This window comes from Xyrauchen texanus, chromosome 1 (genome assembly GCF_025860055.1).
Source record: "Xyrauchen texanus isolate HMW12.3.18 chromosome 1, RBS_HiC_50CHRs, whole genome shotgun sequence".
In the NCBI taxonomy this organism is placed as follows: Eukaryota; Metazoa; Chordata; class Actinopteri; order Cypriniformes; family Catostomidae; genus Xyrauchen; species Xyrauchen texanus.
This window is the reverse complement of record NC_068276.1, coordinates 27,625,686-27,647,219: the sequence shown is the minus strand read 5'-3', so window position 1 is coordinate 27,647,219 and position 21,534 is coordinate 27,625,686. Positions and strand designations below refer to the sequence as shown.

Here is a 21,534-nt window from a genome sequence, read left to right as displayed (position 1 = left end):
CAGTCAGGCCTCTGTTGCTGAGAATATTAGCTGGGTAACTGCAGGTGAAACGCTGTGCTTCCCTCATACAATGAGCCATTACAATCTTACATTTCCTGTTACAGAAAGGAAACATCCCTTTTCCTCTCTCAAATACAAACATGTTTCAGTGCTGACTTCAAAGCTGGAGTGTGTGCACAACATCTTTACCACTAGCGTCACCAAACGGTATTGCAAAAATATTGTTTCAAACAAGTTTCCAGTACACTCCTCCTGTTTGCAACTGGTCAGACTAACAGATAATCCCACTAAAAAATATGCTGGTTAAACTAGTTGCTGTGTTGGGCTGGTCGGGAGCCACAGTGTTTACTCTTTTCAGGGGAATCAATGTACAAATGGCTTACTTTTTGTTGTGCATATTAAGATGGATTAAAATAAAGTTTTTACATAGAAAAAATTACACACATCAGAATCTAGTGACTATGCAATGATGACCCATAATAATTCCACAGATACTGTGGAAACCTTTCATTTGCTCTGAGTCATGCTACAGGAATGGCCAATCAGGGCCTGCTATGCTACAGGAATGACAAACAGAAGGCTGTTATCCATCTTTGACAGTCACTGAGTCAGGAGCACAATGTGGAATGTTCGTTTTACACAAAGTTCCAGGTTGCCAGGCAACAGCAGCTGTTGAGAAGCAACAGGATGGGTTTCTATGCCGGTTTGAGTCACAGAGCTTGGAGTTCATTGAATGATCATATCAGCTTGTATAATAGCTCTTTTAATCTGCTTTATGGTGCCAATTTAACAGGAGGAAGAGACATTCCTCAACAAAGCATGCTTCATTTTATAGATGGATTGAGCCTCTGATGGTTTTGTTTGGAACATCAAGCAGTCCAGTGAATTTATTTTACCTTTTAAGTCTATCTTTGGGGGAAAATAAAAAGACATAATTAAGATGCAAAATGTTTGCATGACCAGAAAAATGTAAAAGCTGAAGAGAACATTCGTTTCTCCTCAAAGGCCACTGAGGGCAAGTCAATGAGTATTTACAAGGGCAGTTATAATCAAACTAATGCAGGTTTTTGCATTGTCGAGCTACAGTCTTAATCTCTCTGTGCAAGTACACATTACACAATGTGCAATCGAATCACTGAAGAAAGGACATCAAATGAGAAAGTGATGTAGACGTTTTCTGGTTGACCATAGTAGTGCGCCGAAGTCGTCAGATACAGCGAGACCCACACATAAAATGGACAAACTTACAGCCCTGTGCATTTCTTACATTTGTTACACATTGATTTTGGTTCAGATCACATGTACGTTATACGTTGTGCTTATGTCCAAAGGCAGAAGTTGATGCAATTTTCTCCTGGATTGTTCTAACTACAAGCGCTGCTTCACTTCCATCCTTATAATCTCAGTGTAAAGCGTAATAATAATAATAATGTTCAAAATGTGGAGAGATGTCTCAAATAAATAGCCGATTAAGAAAATATACGGTTTGTCTAAAATTTCCTAGCAATTGCTGGTATTTTTATACAGTACTTGTGTTGTCTGTACTGTATGCTTCCACAGTTCTTTACCTGTCATTTGCTTCAGGCTTCATATTCAATAAAAAAAATCATGCTTTCTGCCTCATTCTATGAATGGAATCCACATTAGATCAAGCTAACCACTCGATGATAATTGCAAGTAAGTTGATTATTGAAAGTAAGATATATGCATTAGATAATGTGTATTTATTTATATTCTGCATTCATAGCGATACTGCTAGCATGCTAATCTTTGCCATAGTACACCATGCACGTTACCCTCTGTTAATGAATTAATGTGAAAAGTGTCCACATAAGATCATGAAAGTTTTTTTTAACTTATTTTATTGAAGACATTTATTGCTACAGCTAAGATCAGCGTTGGTGATAAACATTGACATGAATGATATGAGTGTTACTGTGACATACAAACAGGAGGTTTAGACAATGGACAAAAGAATACTTATTACACACTAAAGTGACACACTAAAGTGTCACAGGTGTGAATGGTTTACAGACTGATGATCCATCCAAAAAGAAATATTTCTAGCACTCGCTATGTGTCCCTGCTTTACAAACGAGCCTCTAAAACTGCACTTTGAAGGGAGAACAATCATAGTAGCCATTAGGGGTGATACATTTAGTCAATGTTACTGATAACGTCGACAATAAAAATGTGTCTATAAAAATTTAATTAACCTAGTTTCCATCTACTTTTCACGCTTTTTTGTAATCTACAAAGTGAAAATGCGTAAAAAAATGTTTGCAAAATTTGCCGTCTTCTGCCGGTTTCCATTCAAATGGCTTTTTATTGATAACAATTATGCAGTTGTGTATTTATTTTTAGTTTAAAACATTGTTGTTCACAGAAATTATATGTTTTTTTGTATTGTGGGGTAATTTCATGACTGCCATCTATTATTTTGAATGGTGTGGAAAACTTTAATAAATAAACGGATGGTTACCGTGATCCAATTAATTGCAAATATTATGGGAAAACTGCCACGGCAATAATCTGTTTCTCCTCCATTTTGTCTTCGGAACTAATGTTTGGTGGGAACCAAAGTTTACACTGTTGAGTTCTCTAGACTTCGCTAGAGCGGAGCACTTCTATACTCCAATAGGTTGCCGCTGAACTGCGTCAATGCTCATTAACATAATGTTGGCTGCACTTGAACTTTCCTCTGATGCCCACACCGCCCAAGACTCGCCACGGCGCTTCTCGCCGCTGAGAGACACTGGCTGTCATAGAAAATTAATGACTTCCGGTCGATTTGACGCTCTCGACGCCACTGGTCTGAATGCACGGTTACACTTATCTGTATGCCCCAAAATTTTATATAGTTTCTGCTGTAATGAAGAAAAAATCCAGCAGGACCCGCCAGCGCGTCCGTCGACCCCAGATGGTTAAGAGCCAATGATTAATCGTTAAAATAATTGATTATCATTCTAATAATCGTTTGATTAGTCAATTATCAAAATAATCGTTAGTTGCTGCCCTAAGTAGTCATGCAGTAAGAGTTTCTTTTATGACACTTTCAGCTCACGAATGGCTTACTTGTAGTTGTTTTTGTACATTAAACCTGTATATCAGGAAGTATCCTTTAACATCGTACAATTACACAGTTCACCTTTCAGAATGGTTATTTGTGTCCCATTTGTAAAGGAGGCAGTATAGCAGCGCATTACAGGTTTGCTGTGAGTTCAGTGTCCACCAGACAGAGGGTGAAACGCCACCTGGGTGAAGAGACAAACTATAATCCCCTCATCCTAAAACCTCTCTGTAGGGGAAAGGAGGGGGCGAGAGGAATGGCTTGTCTTCTTGAAACACCACAGGCCGAGAGTTCTAGGAAAAGTTTCTCCACAGCTTAAGTGGGGCATTGATAAAACAAAATGATGAAGGCTAAATATATAAAAACCCTACACAAACAGGCCAAGCTCAAAAAAAAAAAGATCGAAATAAAAACAATTCATAATTCCACTTAATTCCAGAACTGGATCCAAAAACATGCAGGAATTCCTCATACGTGTTTACAGTTTTACTTTGATGGGAATAAAAATAAATTAATTAATTAATAAAAAAAAAAACAGTCAGACTTCAGCAGGGGAGCTGCAGTAAAAGCCATTAGCTCTTAATGCTCTCTCAGACTAATCCACAATCGCCTAAATTGTTGTTGAGGTGTGTGGGCATGTGCATGTGTTTTTGGGAACAAGCTAATTCCTAAGTGTGTGTGTGTGTGTGTGTGTGTGTGTGTGTGGTACCTTTTTAACACTCTCAGGTCCAGCCTCATCAAAGCAGAAGCGGATGATGCGGAAGTCCTTGCAGTACAAGATGAGCTCAGTGGGGTTAAACTTCAGCTTCTGATTGGATCCTAAAACCTTCTGCTTACCCTTGGCATCATTCACTACAAAAGGCACACACAATTTCTTTTAAGTCGTTTTGTAACAAATTTTTAAAACAGGCTGTGAAATGGGATCCAGATATGACACAAGCCAGGCTTGAACTAATGACACTTGGATGTGCATCACTGCATGTCTACTACCCACTAAGCCACAGCTCCATCCAATCACAGATTTAAACTAATCTCATTATTGGATTGCACAGGTGCTAGTGAGCAGACGAGTATAATCTGTATTATGTGCATTACCTAATATTCAAACAAACTGCCTGAATGCACAAAAAAATCATGACCAGGTCCTGAAAAAAAGTAATAACGTAATAATTGACAGGAAAAGAATAAAGGCAGTTCTCTTTTTCTAAAGTAACTGACACATAATGACCTCTTTACAAAATGGACAAAAGAAGTGGCAAGTACTTTTAAAATCAAGACCACTTGTTCAGATAATAACTTTTTTTTCCCTTTTTCTCCCCAATTTGTCTAATTCCCAAAAGTCCTTGTGGTGGCGTAGTGACTCACCTCAATACGGGTGGCGGAGGACGAATCTCAGTTGACTCAATGTCTGAGACAGTCAATCTTATCACGTGGCTTGAGCGCGTTTCCGCGGAGACAAAGCATGTGTGGAGGCTTCATGCTATTCTCCGCGGCATCCACGCACAACTCGCCATACTATCTGTTTTTATTTGCAATGAAGATACTTTTGCAACATGAAGTGTAACTTTTTACAAGTCTTATAAAATCACTGTGTTTCAGATAGTTATAACTTTTAATATTAATAGAAACGTCGGCCCAAAATGTAAATTCTGTCATCATATACTCAACCTCATGTCCTTCCAAATCCATGTGACCCCCAAAAAGGTATTTTGTATTCCATATAAGGAAAGTAAATGTGAGCAAAATAGCTTGTTTTGGTCACCATCGACTTTCATTATATGGACAAAAACATTCTTTAAAATGTCATCTTTTGTCTTCCACAGAAAAAGTCATACAGGTTTGGAAGGACCTGAGGTTGAGTAAATAGCTGTGCGTAAGGTCTTAAGTTGGGGTATAAAGTTCACACTAAGGGTTTAGTTTCTACTAGTTAGTTTGTAACTAAGTCGGTGCTTAATTTGGTTGCTCCACCTGTTCTTAAGGCAAGTCTTAAATAGTAAGTCGTAAACTCTCCGTAAAGTGATGCGTAGTTGCATAATATGACGTTTACCTGCATTGATCTATTAAGCAGCGTTCATATTTGTACACAGAAGTATTAAAAAGCCATGAACTTCAATTTGATTTTGTTACGGTTGATGTACAAACCTTGTTTGCTCACGTAACAGTCACTGCGGACGTCACAAGAGCAGATCGAGAGACATATTTTGATAATTATAATATTATTTAAATTATTTAAAATTGTATACTTTTATATTTGACTGTCATTCAAATGTTTTTGAAGCCTGAAAAGGAAATCATACCCTTATTTTATTATTTATTATATGACCTAAGCTAAATTTGTATAAATGACTCATGAAACACCTAAAACAGGCAATTAATTGTCATAATCACAATTATTTGCTTGACAATTAATTGTCAGCCAAATTTCACAATCGTGACCCCTAATTTTCATTATTAGGTTCCTACCTTGTGAATTGTTTTGTTACAAATGTGTACGAAATTTCAAAAAGTGACAACAGCTTGTATCATTATTAAAAATGTGTTTTCATGACGTCATATAAATTGATAAAATGTGACATTTTTACATTTTTAAAAAGCTAAAATGATATTCAAATCACAAAGAAAATTATTTAAAAAAAATTGCAAAATACTATATTGCGTGAATATATATGAAATGTCCACCCTCAGTTTGCTTAATATATATTTTAAATTATATTATGTTTACATGTCGTCAAAACTGGTGAGTAAAAACAAAAATGTATTAGCCAATGATGCTTCTTTCAACCCTCTACGATCATGTTGGAGAAAGTGTCTACTAAATGTACTAAAACTGTAAAATTTTGCATTTTAAATACTATTATTACATGCGGTTAATGCCGACGGCACAATTTACTGATAAAACTAAAATTGCCAATCAGAATTTAGGAATTACAATGATTCATATTTTATCCATTCTCAATCTGTCTGGGAACTGCAGTGTAAAAGCACTCTTCTGTCCATGCAAACGTTTCTTGAAAGAGTGTTATTCCACAAAACAAACTCAAGCCCCTAGGCAGGGAGTTAATCCACTCTGGAGCTACACCAAATGGCTTACTCACCCATTGTTTCTATGAAGGACAGTGCTTACTTGGGACAAATAAATACTTTGCAGCCATTTGTAGTATCTATTCTCAGTTTGTCCGGAAACATCAGTGCAAAAGCAATCTTCCATTGATGTAAGAGTTTCTTACATTCATTGAATCAATCACATTTCTCTCTTGTCGAATTCGCAAAGTCAGCGAACAAGCAAATATTGTCATTCTTCCAAGAATGCTATCCTTTGCTCCTCGCCTCATGCAACAAGATCTTTATTGAATGATCTCAGAAATTTGGCCATGATTGATCAGGGTCTGTCCCCCTCAGCAGACCTGCGAGCCGGGACTGTGACCTCGCTCGATTTCCAGCTTATTGCCTATGTTGAGCAGACTCGTGAAGAGCTCTCCTTGGAATTTCACCATACCTCTGCCTTCTTCATGCTCAGGAATTCCAACAATCCGTACATTATTTCGTCGGCTCCTATTCTTCCGTTTTTCCCAAAATGTTTTCCATGTCTATTTTGGTCTCAAGCAGCTTAGCGGATAATTCCCTTTCCTATAACTCCAGATAATTGATCCATTTCTCAACATCTGCCACTCTTGTAACCAACTCAGAGAATTTTGTTTCCATCGTTGTAATCGATCGATATATTACAGCAAGATCTTCCAAGTCACCAACAACCTTCATCAGCATTACAGACATTTTGGACAGTTGATGCTAGATTTCTCCCGCTGCACCGTTAAAATAGAGTCCCTGGTTCACAGACCCATCAGAAGTTTCAGCTTGAGCACGTAAGTGGATGGATTTTGACTTCTTTGCCATGTTTACCTCAAAGAACAAATATGTAGCTGGATGTACTGAATCTCACTGGATTATAACATGAAAATAATAAAAAAACTAGCAAAGTGCACAGAGCTCGCCGTTTACACATCTGCTCCTCACATGGCGTTATATGATCCTCCAACTTTTGAGGGAATAATGTCACACAATACACATACTGTATGCGTACATCATGATTTTCAAATTAAAAATGAAAGATTTTCATATTAAACAAAACTAGAGACAATATTGATTACACCCAAACAGGTTTCAATGAAAAAACGTAGGTTTCCTACTAGATGCACTTTTGTTGGCTCTGTGCCCGTAGAAGCATTCACAGATACCGACGCCATGCTGTTGTGTCACGTGACTCGATGCATCAGAAGTATAACCCTTAAATGACAACCTAGAGTGTTGTGAAGAGTATTCAGTTGGATTAAATCAATTTAAGTGACGCACTGCATATTGCAAAGCCAAAATACAACGTCCACGCTGGGTCGCACAAGGTTATGGACTGAACCCATTCACTTCCATTGTTGTAACTGCCTTACTGCGACCATTTCTTTTAAACAAATGGGAGAGTCTTTTCTTTTTTCAAATTAATCAATATTATGCAACAACTGCTGTTGAATGAGCTTAACTTGTATTGAACCTGGAACAGTTCTTTAACATAATGTTTAAATAACTCTATATAAAAGCAATATCACATTTGCAATTGTGCGGTACTGAATATAAGCACAATTGTGATTCAACCATAGGTACGGGTTACAGACCTCGGTCTCACGGCACTCTTGCTCCTTTTTTTTTTGTTTTTTTAGGAACAATATTAACAGAAAAGCTTTGCTGGATATGACAATCTCTTATGAAAAGTACAGATTTAGATTTCAGTCCTGAAATTAACAGTATTAAAACTGTATTAGACTCCAAGGTCACTATTCCAGACTGTGGGGGACACTCTGCATACCTTACTTGACAGACTGGATCTTCAAAGCACAAGCAGTGTGTTTTTGCCAAGCCTGAAACTCTTCTGAAGGTATTCTGTTGAAGCCACACAGACAGGGTAAAAAAAGCTGGCTTCATGCTCTGTTTAGCACAACAATTCGATGCTTGGGGGGCTAAGTCAGCAATGAGGGGAGTGCAAGGATCTAACACAAACAATATTAGCCATGGCCAGGCCTGGACTGCAGTTTGGCTGGATGAGCTCATCTATAGCTATGCTAAATCCAGCCATCAAAACAAGTTCTGCAGCTACGCTACACTGTCACAATTGACCGCATTGTTGGTGGAGGAGTTACGATCATTCATTTAGGACACACAATCCTTTAGGGCTCCAACAACTAATCGACAACGAATTTCATTATCGATTATTTGGATATATGCAGCCAGCATGGAGAAGCTCTGCAAGTGACGTCACTTTACAGCCCAGTGGAAATGTGTTACATGATGAAATTCATTTGAAAAATGAAAGAGACAAATTGAAGTGGAAAAAAACCAACAAAGTTGTCCAGCGCACAAGAGCACTTTATAAACACTTCAAAAGAAGATCATAATAAGCAAAGGGAGCGCAATCATCTTGATTTAACTTGAGCAACATAATACCGCGCATTCAGTTTCAATGTGATCAATCGTCCAGCTTTCATAGATGTCATGGGCTTTAAAGTGTTTTATATTGTTTCTCATCATGTAACCGCATGTAATACAATGCACCAGGATGAGAATTTTCAGCGTGAGAGTGAATCTGCACTGTGTTTGCAGATGATTGTACTTTGTTAAACTGTATATAATACTGAATATAATTTATAATAATGTTAAGGGTCCAGATATTTGATAGTCCTGATTGTTATGGTTACCCTGTCTTGTTTCACTGTTGCCCTCTTGTTTTCCATCTTGTCACTTTTGCACTTCTTAGTTTTCACTTTAGTCCCTTATGTAACTCCATAGTCCTCTGTTAGCGTTCGTGTTCCCTGTTATTGATTTCACCTGCCCTCATTAGTTTGCCGTTTGCTTCTGTTAATCACCTTATTATCTTGTTTGAGTTCTGCTCGTTCATTGGCCCCTTTTTCCCTTGTTTGTGTATTTATACCCCGTGTCTTTGTTCAGTCTTTGTCGATCGTCGTTTGATGTCAACCTGGTGTGTGTTTCCTCCTCGAGTCCCCTGTTGCTTACCTCGTGTTTAATTCGCTATTTTATGTTTCATTTCCCCATCGTGGGTTGTTCCTTTGTGTTTCCCTGTTTGGTTCACGTAATAAAGTTCAAACTGCGTTTGGATCCGCATCTCCTCGTCTGCCTCGTTACTCAAGCATAACACTGATAGTGCCAAATGTAATGTCTAATTTCACCAGTAAATTTATACCATGGCAAATATTATTTTGCTGGATAACCATGCACTACACTATTTTGCAAAAGAATACTTTAGAAATGTAATCAGAGACAATATGGTTTTAAAACGTACAATATTATATCATATCAATATAATATAATATCAGTGACCGTGTACAAGCATATGTATATAACATAATTATGCATTTTTCAGCTGGGCAGAATTATTCATATTTCTGTCCTGTTGCCACAAATGCCTTCTGCTGGGCTGATTTTTTGTCCCACTCCATCTCCGATTCATAATTTTTTAGTAAAGGAAAGGAACTGTTTTGCATAAGTCCTAAAATAAATAATAATAATAAATCAAACATAACTATTCAGGCTTTGTTCAAAGTTTTGTGAGAGTATAGAATCATTCAGTACAGTAAACCAAACCAAATCCTTACACTCTTTATCAATTCAGTTTCTTAAAAAATATCCTTTTAATAAAATACAGGAAATGTAATTATTTATCCGATTAATCGAAGAAATAATCAAAGTTTAATCGTTTATCAAAAAAATTGTTAGTTGCAGCATTACAATCCTTTTTGTTATGCTACCACAAGTATTGTAGCAGTTTGTGAAAAAAAAGAGGAAGCAGAACAAAAAAAAGAGAGAATAAACCAATCTCTGAGGTAGAAAGAGAGGGACAGTGACCAGAATTAGCAGAGAAAGATATTAAACAGCTAAACAAAGACAGCAGAACCTTGCACATTCATGAAGGGGCAGCTGTTAAAAAAACATTTCTGGCACAGAAGATGTGGAGAGTGGAGACAGGAGAGAAGTATAGGAATAACATGTGTGGAGACATTCTATATAAAGCTATGTAGGGTTTAACCAATGAGAGGCCTCAAAATATTTTCATCCAGGCTATTAAGAGCATGAAAGCATATAGTGGATGACTGAAGTTCTGTAGAACATTTAAGTACATCCGTATTCGTGCCGTCTGTAGTGTGTACAAAAATGAGCTTATATTCTGCCCTTAAACAGCCTGTTGAATATCAGTAGACTAGATCAATAATACAAAGGCTGAATGCAGTGCAGTGTGGCAGGTGGTTGGGAAGCGTGGTGCATGATGTTCAGGTGCTGCAGAATTACCTGTCACTACCTGGTCCACACAAGCCAGTGGTATATCGTGGTCGCCCATGAGGCGGTGGGTGCACTGGAAAATCTTTAAATGAAAAACAAAAGGACAAAAATCTGTTTTAATTTTTGATTCATTTGATTTCGATCTACACTGTTTTGTCAGGTAAAGTGTGCTTCATGTGGCAACAGATAAAATTTAATTTTAAAAAGTCATATATGTACTTTAAAAAAATCAACCTGACAACCAACAAAAGTCATCTGTATGGGTTAGATGAAGTAGAAATAGATTCTGGTTGTAACAACTACAGGTTATAACATTTATCAGCATATGTGATCCGTATGGGATTTTCATATTAACTGCAATGTTTAAACTACAACATACTTTAGTAAAAATAGATCATGTTGCTGTGGATGAAGCCTGTGTAACTTTTGACCTGTATTTTGAAGGACTGTAATAATTGACCTTCTTTTCCTTGTAAATCATCTGTAATTGCCAACTGAGTGAAGCAGATGAAAAACGTGTGAAACACTAAACTGAGATACATAAGAGAAAGAAGTGACTATACAGGTTCAAATTTGCATTAGTTTTCACTGCTATGGAAAATAAATTAAATTCTTTCCATTCACATGGTCTGAAATGTCTTTTTACTTCAAAAGTAGATGTTTAAAGGTAAAGGGTTACTCATTTTCCATTCTACTGTACATTGAAAGTAGCAAAGCAAGCTAAATAAAATTTAGTCACTTGTATTTTTTGCCAAAAGTCAGTATTTTTATTTTGTTAGTAAGTCAGCAATTCCCAAAATGACTCACAAAAAGGGGCAAATAGAGACAAAAATGCTTAATAAGGGAGGATGGACTGCCATACAAACCTCATAACAAAATATTAATATTATAAACTAATGTAAATTAATGAAGTCTTGCTTATCCAAAAAATAATTACTCAATTATGCAGCCTACTTTATTCCCTGCTTATTATTGGTGCAGTGCAAAGCTACATGTATTTATCTTCAGGCTTCACAAAGTTTTGGAAAATCAATGCAGTCAGAGTACTGACTCTCAGATAAGTCTTTGCTTACCTGTCGTGGCAAGGAATTATGTGTAATGAAGGAAACCTTGAAGTTGGTACAAACAAGTTTCCCCCATAGGTCATCCTGACAGCTTTCTCCTCCTATGCATTTCCTCACAAAGTTTGCCTCATTCACGACTATTTCACCTGAAACAAGGAAGTAAGAGTCATAAAAAGGAAACATCCACAACTACATTCATCTGAGCAGAAAATTGTGTGTTCACTTTTTTACTTGTGTTAAAGTTAAACTCAAAAGCTAGACTAGGTAATGGGTCCAGGGATGCAACGATATGGAATTTCTGGGCTGATCCAATTAACTCACAGCTCACTGTGACCGATACCAATAACCGATATAAAAAATAAAAAATAAACTTTTTAAAATGTTCATCCTTCAACCTGGAACCGCTTGCTTATTCATTAGAAGCTTCTCATTTTAAAATGGGTGTAATTTAAGAGCTTGTAACTGGACTGTTATTTAAGGTTTAAGGATGTAACAAGAACAATAATGTGCCTATATTTCAGATGTATGCTGATTTAAATGAGAAATAAAAAATAATGCACTTGCATAAATGATGGTGCCCATTTACATAGGCGTTTATGGTAATCTTGTTGACTCGCTCACAGAGAAAGAATAAATAACTTCAAACAGCTGTAATAAATCCATTAAACCAAAATGAGCCAAATAAATCTGCATGTAGCGATTATTTAACAAGAAAACACACAAAAGAAAACCTAATCTCTGTATACATGGTCTATTATTAGTGCCAGCAGCTGGACTGCTAGTGCAGCATTTGTTTGTGTGTGTTATGAATGTGCTTGTTTGTGCTCATTCACAGACACTTGCTACAGCGCTCATCTGTGACATTTACATTGTATAACTTATTAATTAAATGTGCTGTTTTAGGTTTTGCTAGGACTATTAATCTCAATGCTGCAATGTAAGTAACAATTTGCCATTTCCCACATTCTGTTTATGTTTAATGAATAAGTAAAAACTATAAGCTTATGACTATAACCATGGTTCCCTGAAATAAGGGAATGAATGCTGTATCATAGCTGACACTATGGGTTTATCCCCGCAGATGTAGCCAATTTCTGAATCTCTTTTAAATCTTGCCAAGTTTAATTGGCAGATAGCGCTTTGTGCTCCCTCATGCGTGTAGCGGGCATATTAAAAGGTGGCGCATAACATTATCTCTACAGAATATTCGACTGAAGGGTGCAAGCGATGCTCGACCCTTGTAGCGAAGATTCAGCAGCACGGCCAGCTTACGCAGCATTCATTCTCTCATTTCAGGGAACCATGGTTACAGTCGAAACCTTATCATTCCTATCAATTCATTCATGAATGCTGTCCCAAAGCTGACACTACAGGGAATGAATACCATAACGCTGTGCTACTGATTCACACGCATAGCAATGTATACTAGCCAATGGGATAGCAAAAAGCACCAACAGAGCCTCTTCTTCGCATTGTAGAATGATGAATGGATGGATATACATGGCAATGACACTAACCGGTTCGGGTAGTGCAGTCATCGCAACATGAATTAAATCACTACCATGTGTGAATAAGTATAAATAAGGGTTGTGAAAACTTATATAAAGTGACCGTTAACTGCAGGTTATTATGGGATGACCATGTATAAATAAGCTGGTAGTATGCAATAGGACACATATTTTAACTCTCCTTCACAGTAAGCACCTGGGAAGAGAGACATCCAGGTAGTAAAAATCTGGCAAAAGTGCTAGGGGAAGCCTAAAATGCAGCCATGCAGATGTCTTCAAGGGAAACACCATTAGACAATGCCCATGAAGATGCCATGCCTCTAGTGGTGTGAGCTTTTACTCCAATAGGGCATCGTATGCCTTGCGAGTCATATACAAGCACAATGGCATCCACTATCCAATGTGAAAGCCTTTGTTGGAGACAGCCAACCCTTTAAAGCAACCTGTGACCCAGACAAAGATCTGATCCAAAAGCAGTATTTGCCTCGTGCAATTGCTATATGCACGGTGTACTCTTATAAGACACAGTTTGTGTAATCTCATCTGCTTCTTCCGAAGTGAACAGAGGGGGGGAGAATGCCTGGAGGGTAATAACCTGCTTAAAGAATGGCTTTTGATATGCCTGTCCAAACTCTAAGCAAGAGTCATTGACCAACAGTGCATTCAAGATCTCTACAGTTAATATATTAATTCTGGGAACAGTAACCAACAGTACCGCTTCCTCATCCTCCTGAATTTTGCAAAATACTTGAAGTAGATGGGAGGGAATTCATACTTGAGTCCCGCTGGTCAATTGTGGGCTAGAGTGTACAGGCCAAGCAGGGCATGAGTCAAGGCATGCCACAGACAACAGTGTGTTGTCTCCGGTGATGCAAATAGATATAGAAATTTTACATTCTCCTTTTATAATGCCAGGTCATGAGAGCAAATTTGTGCCGTAGTTCAGGTGACCTGGAATCACATCGCATGTTTCGATAGGAGACGTGGCTAGACAGTGCCATGTCACCAAAAGACGTGTCGCTATGAATGATGGGGTTCCTTCGATCTGAGCCAGCACTGAAGTGGTCTCACCCACAGTAGACCTAGCGGGTTGACCACTGTTGCAGAGGCCATGAGGCCCAGGGCTTGTTGAAAAATTTTCAATGGACATGTTTTTCCGAGGTTGAAAATGTTCAAATACCGGTGAATGGAATGAACTTGTTCTTCCGACAGGCGTGCCGTCATAGATTCAGAGTTGTGATTCATGCCCAGGAATTAAATCTGATGGATGGGCGTTAACATGCTCTTCAACCGGTTGACTTTCAGTCCAAAATGCTCCAAATGTGCAAGTAACAGGTCTCTGTGATTGCAAGCTTGTTCTTTTGACTGTGCTAAGAGCATTCGTCAAGGTAATTCATAATGCGAATGCCACTCAGCCTCAGTAGGGCATTACTTGAATGTGCGAAGAGCCAGGGATAAGCCGAAAGGCGGGACTTTGTAAGCAGTCCCCTCGAAGGTGAATCTCAAGAATGGCCTGCAATGAGGGGCTATGTGTACGTGAAAGTAAGCATCTTTCAGGTCGATCGATACAAACCAGCTCATAGGACGAACTTGAGACAGAATTTGTTTCGGAGTAATCATTTTGAACGGAAACCTTGCGAGTGCTCGGTTCAGGCACTCCGATCCAAAATAGGGCATAATCCTCCGTCCTTTTTGGCAATCTGAGAGGAGTGTAATTTTTGTGCATCAGCATCACCAAAAATAATTTTAAAAACATCAAACTTTAACCTCATCTTCCATTGTTCGGGAACAACAGACAACATAGTCCTGCCCCCGAGTCCTGAGTAAATAGACCTTATTCATGATTTGATTTTTAATGGGAATGACAACAAGGCTGTGAGGGATAGACACACAGTCTCTTGAATGGGCTGTAATGCAGTTTAAAGTATATTTGGATCATTCCACAGACAAAACATTGATAAAATCTGTCCAAGAACATTCAGAATACAAAGAATTCCAAACAACATGAGTAGTGGAAAATTTGATTTCCACAGCTTTATACCATTCGTGCCATTGAAGAGATGTTACGATTATCCCTCACAACATCTTTGTCATTCCAATTAAAAATCAAATATGGTGCTAGCATGAATGAGGTCTGGTCAGGATGCTCAAACAAACAGAGCAATGTTTTGACAGCACTAAAAAAGCCAGTGTTTACACTTTTTGCAAACTCAACCTACAAATGGGGCACTTAACGTTGTGCATAATAAGGTGAATAGGATGAAGTATTTAACACAGAAAACAATGGCACACTTCACACTTTAAAGAGGGTCCAATGCCATTCTAATGCTGTCTGACATCTCGAACTCCATCTCTGGTTGGGCTCCACAGAGTGCACATGTGTGACACCAGTCACACAGAAAACACACTGAAATAAGGAAACCCACATTTTGCTCAGTTCTAAACATAGCACACTTCCTCCTTGCTTCACTCTAAGAAACATCCAGACACATTAAGAGGCAAAAAATGAAGCAAGATTTGTATATGATGGACAAAGTTGCTGAGAGGAAGAGTGAGGGAGAAAAAAACAAACTCAGAACTCAAAAACAAACTGCTGTGAGCACTTTGTGTGTGAGAAAGGGATAGGAGTGTTTGTCAGTGCCTCTCTCCCTTAGAGCTCAGACTATTTTCAGAATAGATAGAGTAGGGCAGTGTGCAGGCTAATTGAGATGGAGGTTAAGTCCTGTGGCAAAACAGGCAGAGCTTTTGCAACTCAGGTGTAATATTGGTGAAAGATTCACAAAGAGATTCAAGCCAACAAACAGCTGAACTATTAAGATTTTTTTTTAATTATCCAGATTCCATGTGGGTCTTCTTGACAACTAATGTTGGCCCATTAGACCTCGGTATGAAGATCCACAATCTCTACTACCCTCTATTGTCTTCGGTTTCACAAACTCACAGATGCCTGCTCACTTATTTCACACATCTTTCTCCTCTAGTGACTCTGCCACATGCAGCCTGGCTTGCCATAGCCATGCACTGGTCTCTAATGCTCTACATGCCATGTGTGTGTCAACGTGTGTCTGTTCGCTGCTCTACAAGGATCAAGCAGCAGCTCAGACTCTCTGATCTACCAGTAAACGGCAGTAGAACTGGCTAGACTGCTGAATGCAAATAGCGGTGTAGACATTAATAATGCAGCCAAATAACAGCACAATAATGAAAAAGCCTACTTGTTTATGAGACTAACTAATAAACATTCAGTCACTTTGGATAAAATTGCCTGCTAAATATTTGTTTTGTAAATGTAAAAATGTCTTATTCTATAGATTTAATAAAAAAGTGAGTACATTTTAAAGCAATGGACAATGAATGAGAGGCTTCCTTGTACCTGAAGGCATAACCATGTAATTTGCAGTTTTCTGGATTGGTTACATGTTGCGCTGCTTGCTTGCTATATTGACAGTTAAACAGACAATATAGTGACTGTAGGCGATTGCCACAAGGCGAGTCCCACAACAAAACTACAATACAATAATTTTTAACCCTCTGCACATAGAGTTTGATTGGTTCTGCCAAGATGTCAGACTTTCTTGTCTTGTCCAACTTGTCCTTGAGCAGGTCCATTCTCCATCCATACAGTTATATAAAAATGTCAAACAAAAATATTACAAGGACAACTCTGGAATCTGACAAGTTGCATTACATAATTCCTAAAGGATGTGTGGGAACATGCTAGGGTGATTTGTGTGGTTCTTAGCATTGCTAAGTTGTAGCTTACTAGCAAAGAGCCTAAAATTAGCTCACCCCCAAGTCACTATGGTATTCTAGTCCTTGAAGATATGACTGGCTCTGGTTCCTCAAAATCTGTTTTTTTTTTTACGAAAAGTTTGGCTGTTTAGAAGTAACAGCTCTGTACAATCAACTGTAGAATCAGAATATCACTCACACTTAATATGAACACCTCTTAGGTGTTAACTTTGACCAGGAGTTATTGTGTACTGAAAGGCATAGCAAACAGTCACACGAAACCATTTGCATTTTAATGTAACGCCATCAAATATTTCTGTAGACTCATGAGGTAGGGCTTCCTGTGTTTACATCCTGTTGGGCGGGGACATTTCGGCACCTTGAGCTTGGACAAGAAGTGACACTGAGGTTGTGCCTCAATCATATCTCCTCCTACACCTGAGGATTAGCGCTAATTAGCCTGCTGCTAGCATCTTTAGTAGGGAGAGAGGATAGATAACTTGCTCAATGAAAGAGAACATTATTCTCAAAGTGCTGGATTATTTTTGAAGCATCTGTTGACAAATTGACAAATCTCGAATGATCCTTGGTCTTGAAGGATTAGGCTGTTTATGGAGGCTCCTTATATTATCCTATAACATGACTGCTTCACCTGTTTAACATCGCTTTGTTATTTGATCTCGTCAAATTGTTATTAGTCTTAAAATGCCCGTCTCAACTTTTATGGAGCGTGTTGCAATCATCTGATTTGAAATGACTGTACATAAAAAAATTAAGAAATTCACAATGTCAAACATCATATAATGCATGGTTGTGGTGTTTTCAGTTTAGCAAAGGGTGAATATAATTTACAAATCACTCCTTTTTGTTTTTATTAGAATTTTTCATACTGTCCCAACTTTTTTGTAATTGGGTGTTGTACAAAAAACACAGAAGTAACAAATTGGAAGTTTGATTTCATTTAAGAAGAGCAAGTGAAAAAAGACTTGCAGTGTGTCTATTTTGGAAACAGGGAAGGTCCGTGTTATGCAGCTTAATTATAAGGAGTGAACGTCTAAAAGCAGAGTCATCTAGAAGCAGATGCCACAGCGCTACAGTCGCCTTTCTGTTTGTTTCCCAACACTTCCAGGAACAGAAAACCCATCTGATTCCATTAAGACAACTCTTTTCAATCACAGAGTTGAAGATGATGCACCAGTTCTTCACAGTTAAGGACTGAAAACATTCTGATTCTGCCATTGCATGCATAGCAAGGCAACACAAAATAAGTCAAGGTGGCTACCAGCTGCAAGTTTGAAACTGCACATCAGAGCAAGCACTGCCTATTAAGAAGGATCTAGGATATAAGGTTTGGAGGTAGAATGTTACAGACCCAGTGCAATTGTGCTTGGTAATGGTGGTTACAACAAGATATACAAAAACAGATGTGACAACAGGTGCACATTTCTGAAACCAGGATGAGATGAAACCAAATCTTTTAAAAACAAATGTGGTCATGATAATGATCTCAATTCAGCAAACATCCAACTGTTAAAGAAGGCTGAGGAAGGCTTCTATTTAAGCATTTTCCTAAATGTTGGCAAAGAAGCACCAGATTTTGGACTCCGCACAAGAGCTTATTTGAAGAAAAAAGGGGAAATGACAATTATTTCAGCTTAGCCTCACATACTCTACCCACAGTCACATTTTAAGAAGTGTGGCACTTAAAATGTCTGCTGAAGCGGTGCACCAAAGACCCTCTGTAAACACTTCAGCTGGCATCAAAACCAAAACAGAACAAACCAGGGCAGATCACAGTCTCTTTATGTGAAGCCACATATAAAAAATTAAGAGGGAACGCAAGTGCAGAAAACAGGTTGAATAAGACTGTTTGGTATATAAGAAGGACCTGTGTAAATATCATATTCAACTGATATTCACTCAATACATCATTTCTGTCTCCTCTCCTGCAGAAAGCACAGTACACGTTCACCTCACAACAGCAGAAGCTCATTGCAGTGGTGTATGTAGGGGAAAGAGCAAAGGAACCTAATTGCTATGGAAACAACAGGAGGCCCTCTGTTAATTCTCAATGTACCAAGATGTGGTGAAGTGAAACATAAAAAGAAAACACAATGATATAACCATAATAATGGACAACAAATGTTAAAATTACATTACTAGACTTGTAATTTTGTAAGGGCAGACCCTAATCAAGGGCACTGAATCACCCCTTCTGAGGTTTGAACATTAAACTTGTACAGTAGGTGTTTACCAGACCAAATCTCAAAGAAATGGTTCACACATGAAAATTCTCTCATCGTTTACTCGCCCTCATGCAATGTTAATCTCATCAACAAAATCACTGACTAAAATGTTTGTTGACAAAGGGTTTTTTGATTCCGTCAACGATAATGAAGATGAGATGAAAAGACGCATCATGTCGATAAGTAAATGATTTGAATAAAGCATACTGTTGTCGAAAATATGATGATAAAAATTATACTGCAAGATATTAACAGAGCAAGATATAAACAGAAGGATATCTTGTGATTCTGTATGTGGAAGAATATATTAGACATGGATTCATATGGGGGACCTAGGTAGCTCAGCGAGTATTGACGCCGACTACCACCCCTGGAGTCATAGAGGGTAGAGTCACATGGGGTAACCTCCTTGTGGTCGCGATTAGGGGTACTCACTCTCAATGGGGCACGTGGATAATTGTGCATGGATCGCGGAGAGTAGCATGAGCCTCCACATGCTAAAATGCACGGATTAAGGTCTCAGAAACGGAATCAACTGAGACTTGTCCTCCGCCACCCGGATTGAGGTGAGTAACCGCGCCACCACGAGGGCCTACGAAGAAGTGGGAATTGGGCATTCCAAATTGGAAGAAAATGTGATAACAACAATAAAAAATTCATGGATTCATCTACCACATTAATCTAGTGTTAATCTAGTTTGAATATTTTATTTAAGTTTGGTCTGTTACAGTTTGACATACTTTTTGTCCATTTTGCACATCATCAACTAAAAGATATATTTTCGTTGACTAAATTTATATGTCAAGTAAAACTGACTAAAATTAATGAATATGACATGACAAAATATTGACTAATGTTAAAGGACTTTTTTGTCAAAAGACTAAAACAAAAACAAACTGTGAAAAAAACCTGCCCTCATGCCATTCCAGATGTGTATGACTTACTTTCTTCAGCAGAACAGAAATTAAGATTTTAAGAAGAATATCTCCGCTCTGTAGGCATTGACTGGACCTCCAGAGCTGAGATATTCATCTAGAAATCTTAATTTGTGTTCTGCTGAAGGAAGTATGTCATACACATCTGGGATGGCCTGGGGGTGAGTAAATGATGAGAGAATTTTCAATGTGCTATTCCTTTAAGCACTAAGCCAAGTATGTGAACTTTGTAGCCTGTGGGATCTCATCTAATTCACCTAAATTATTCCAGAGAAAATATGTTTTAAATAACTTACCTGGTAGAAGTTTCGCTTCTAGTTTCTTGATGGGCAGCTGAGGACTTTTCTTCAAATCAGTCTGCGTGAAGCAAATTTAAAACACTATCAGGACAAAACCACCTTAAACTGATCTTTATCCTAACCAAAAAGTAATGTGGTGGCATGGAACAGTGGTGGTTTCAGATGGTAATAACAAGGATTGGCGTATTAATGTACACAACATGCTCTGTATTTGCATAGTACCACCACGATAGATGTCCAAAAACATGGTACGTTTTAGTCAGCCTAAGATGAATACTTATGAATGTTTGTATTACTGCGAATAATAACCATGTCACCACCTCAATCACAAACAGAGAGATTACGTCAAACCATGTTAAAACTGGACTATGAAGTTAACATGCGTACATAATTCAAACATGAGTTGTGACGGTTTTATAAATATTAATTGAGCCCAGGGAAGTTTTTTTAATTAATCTGTCTTTGGCTGCTAGTCGTCGTTAGCATGCTACGGTCTCACAGCTGTACACTCACCTGAAGAGGAGGAAGATAAGACTTAAAAGTCGCCTTCGTTTGTTTACCAGAGAACATTATTTAGCAGCGACGATCCGATGAAAATGCGAAATACAGATCAAACTGCAAATCCATCCAAGATCCGCTTAAAAACACACATACCCACACTTCAGTCAGATTAAACTCTGTTCTGTATGACTTTAGAGCACAAGTCCAGGGTTCCTTCCGTAGAGGGTGTGTTCAAAAACATGATTTCCATAAATGCAAAAGCAGTATTTTGTCTCTAGTGTTCATGCAGCAGTCAAGTGCTCATCTGGATCGGATCTGAGACTGTCCTGCTCAAGTCTCTTCGTTAGCGGCTGTCAAACTCTCAACTTTTAGTGCTCTTGATGCGATAGTTTCCCCGCAATATAAACATTCTCGCCACGTCCAGTCTTCTCTGTGAGTCCTGTGGCGGTGTTGCTGGAGGCGGGTTCAGTCCTTTAATTCGCCGTCCGCTTCCAGTTCAGCCATCCTCATTGAAGGAGGAATGGGGAGGAGGTGCTTGAGCTCTGTCTGGACCACACAAAACAAAACAAAAAACAGGAGTGAACTGTAGGGCCCCATTTGATATTTTCCTTTAATTATTCATAATATGTTATTGTTATTTAAAATAAATCAACAACTTTCTCGTTGGATTCCCTTTAGGGTCGTTATACTTGTGTTTATATTAAGATTTGAACTTTATACGAATATAAAATATATTGGATTCATTCATAGTGAATATATAAATAATTGCGCTGCAAGGTCGAAACCTGCACAACTACATTTGCATAGACAGTTCTCATAGTTTGCTGAGCTCGCGTGTATT

At 38.2% G+C, this 21,534-nt stretch overlaps 1 protein-coding gene across 1 annotated transcript in view; it reads right to left on the bottom strand.

Moving 5' to 3' along the window:
* LOC127646506 (myotubularin-related protein 10-like) overlaps nt 1-21,072 on the bottom strand; it is a 33,411-nt gene extending 12,339 nt beyond the window's left edge. Inside the window, exons 1-5 of the mRNA XM_052130217.1 lie at nt 20,706-21,072; nt 20,190-20,250; nt 11,482-11,618; nt 10,418-10,490; nt 3,780-3,922 (exon numbers count right to left, since the gene is read on the bottom strand). Coding sequence (XP_051986177.1) covers nt 3,780-3,922; nt 10,418-10,490; nt 11,482-11,618; nt 20,190-20,250; nt 20,706-20,762 — 471 coding nt within the window. The 5' untranslated portion in view covers nt 20,763-21,072. The remainder of the gene's footprint in view (nt 1-3,779; nt 3,923-10,417; nt 10,491-11,481; nt 11,619-20,189; nt 20,251-20,705) is intronic.
* Between the last annotated feature and the right edge of the window lie 462 nt (nt 21,073-21,534).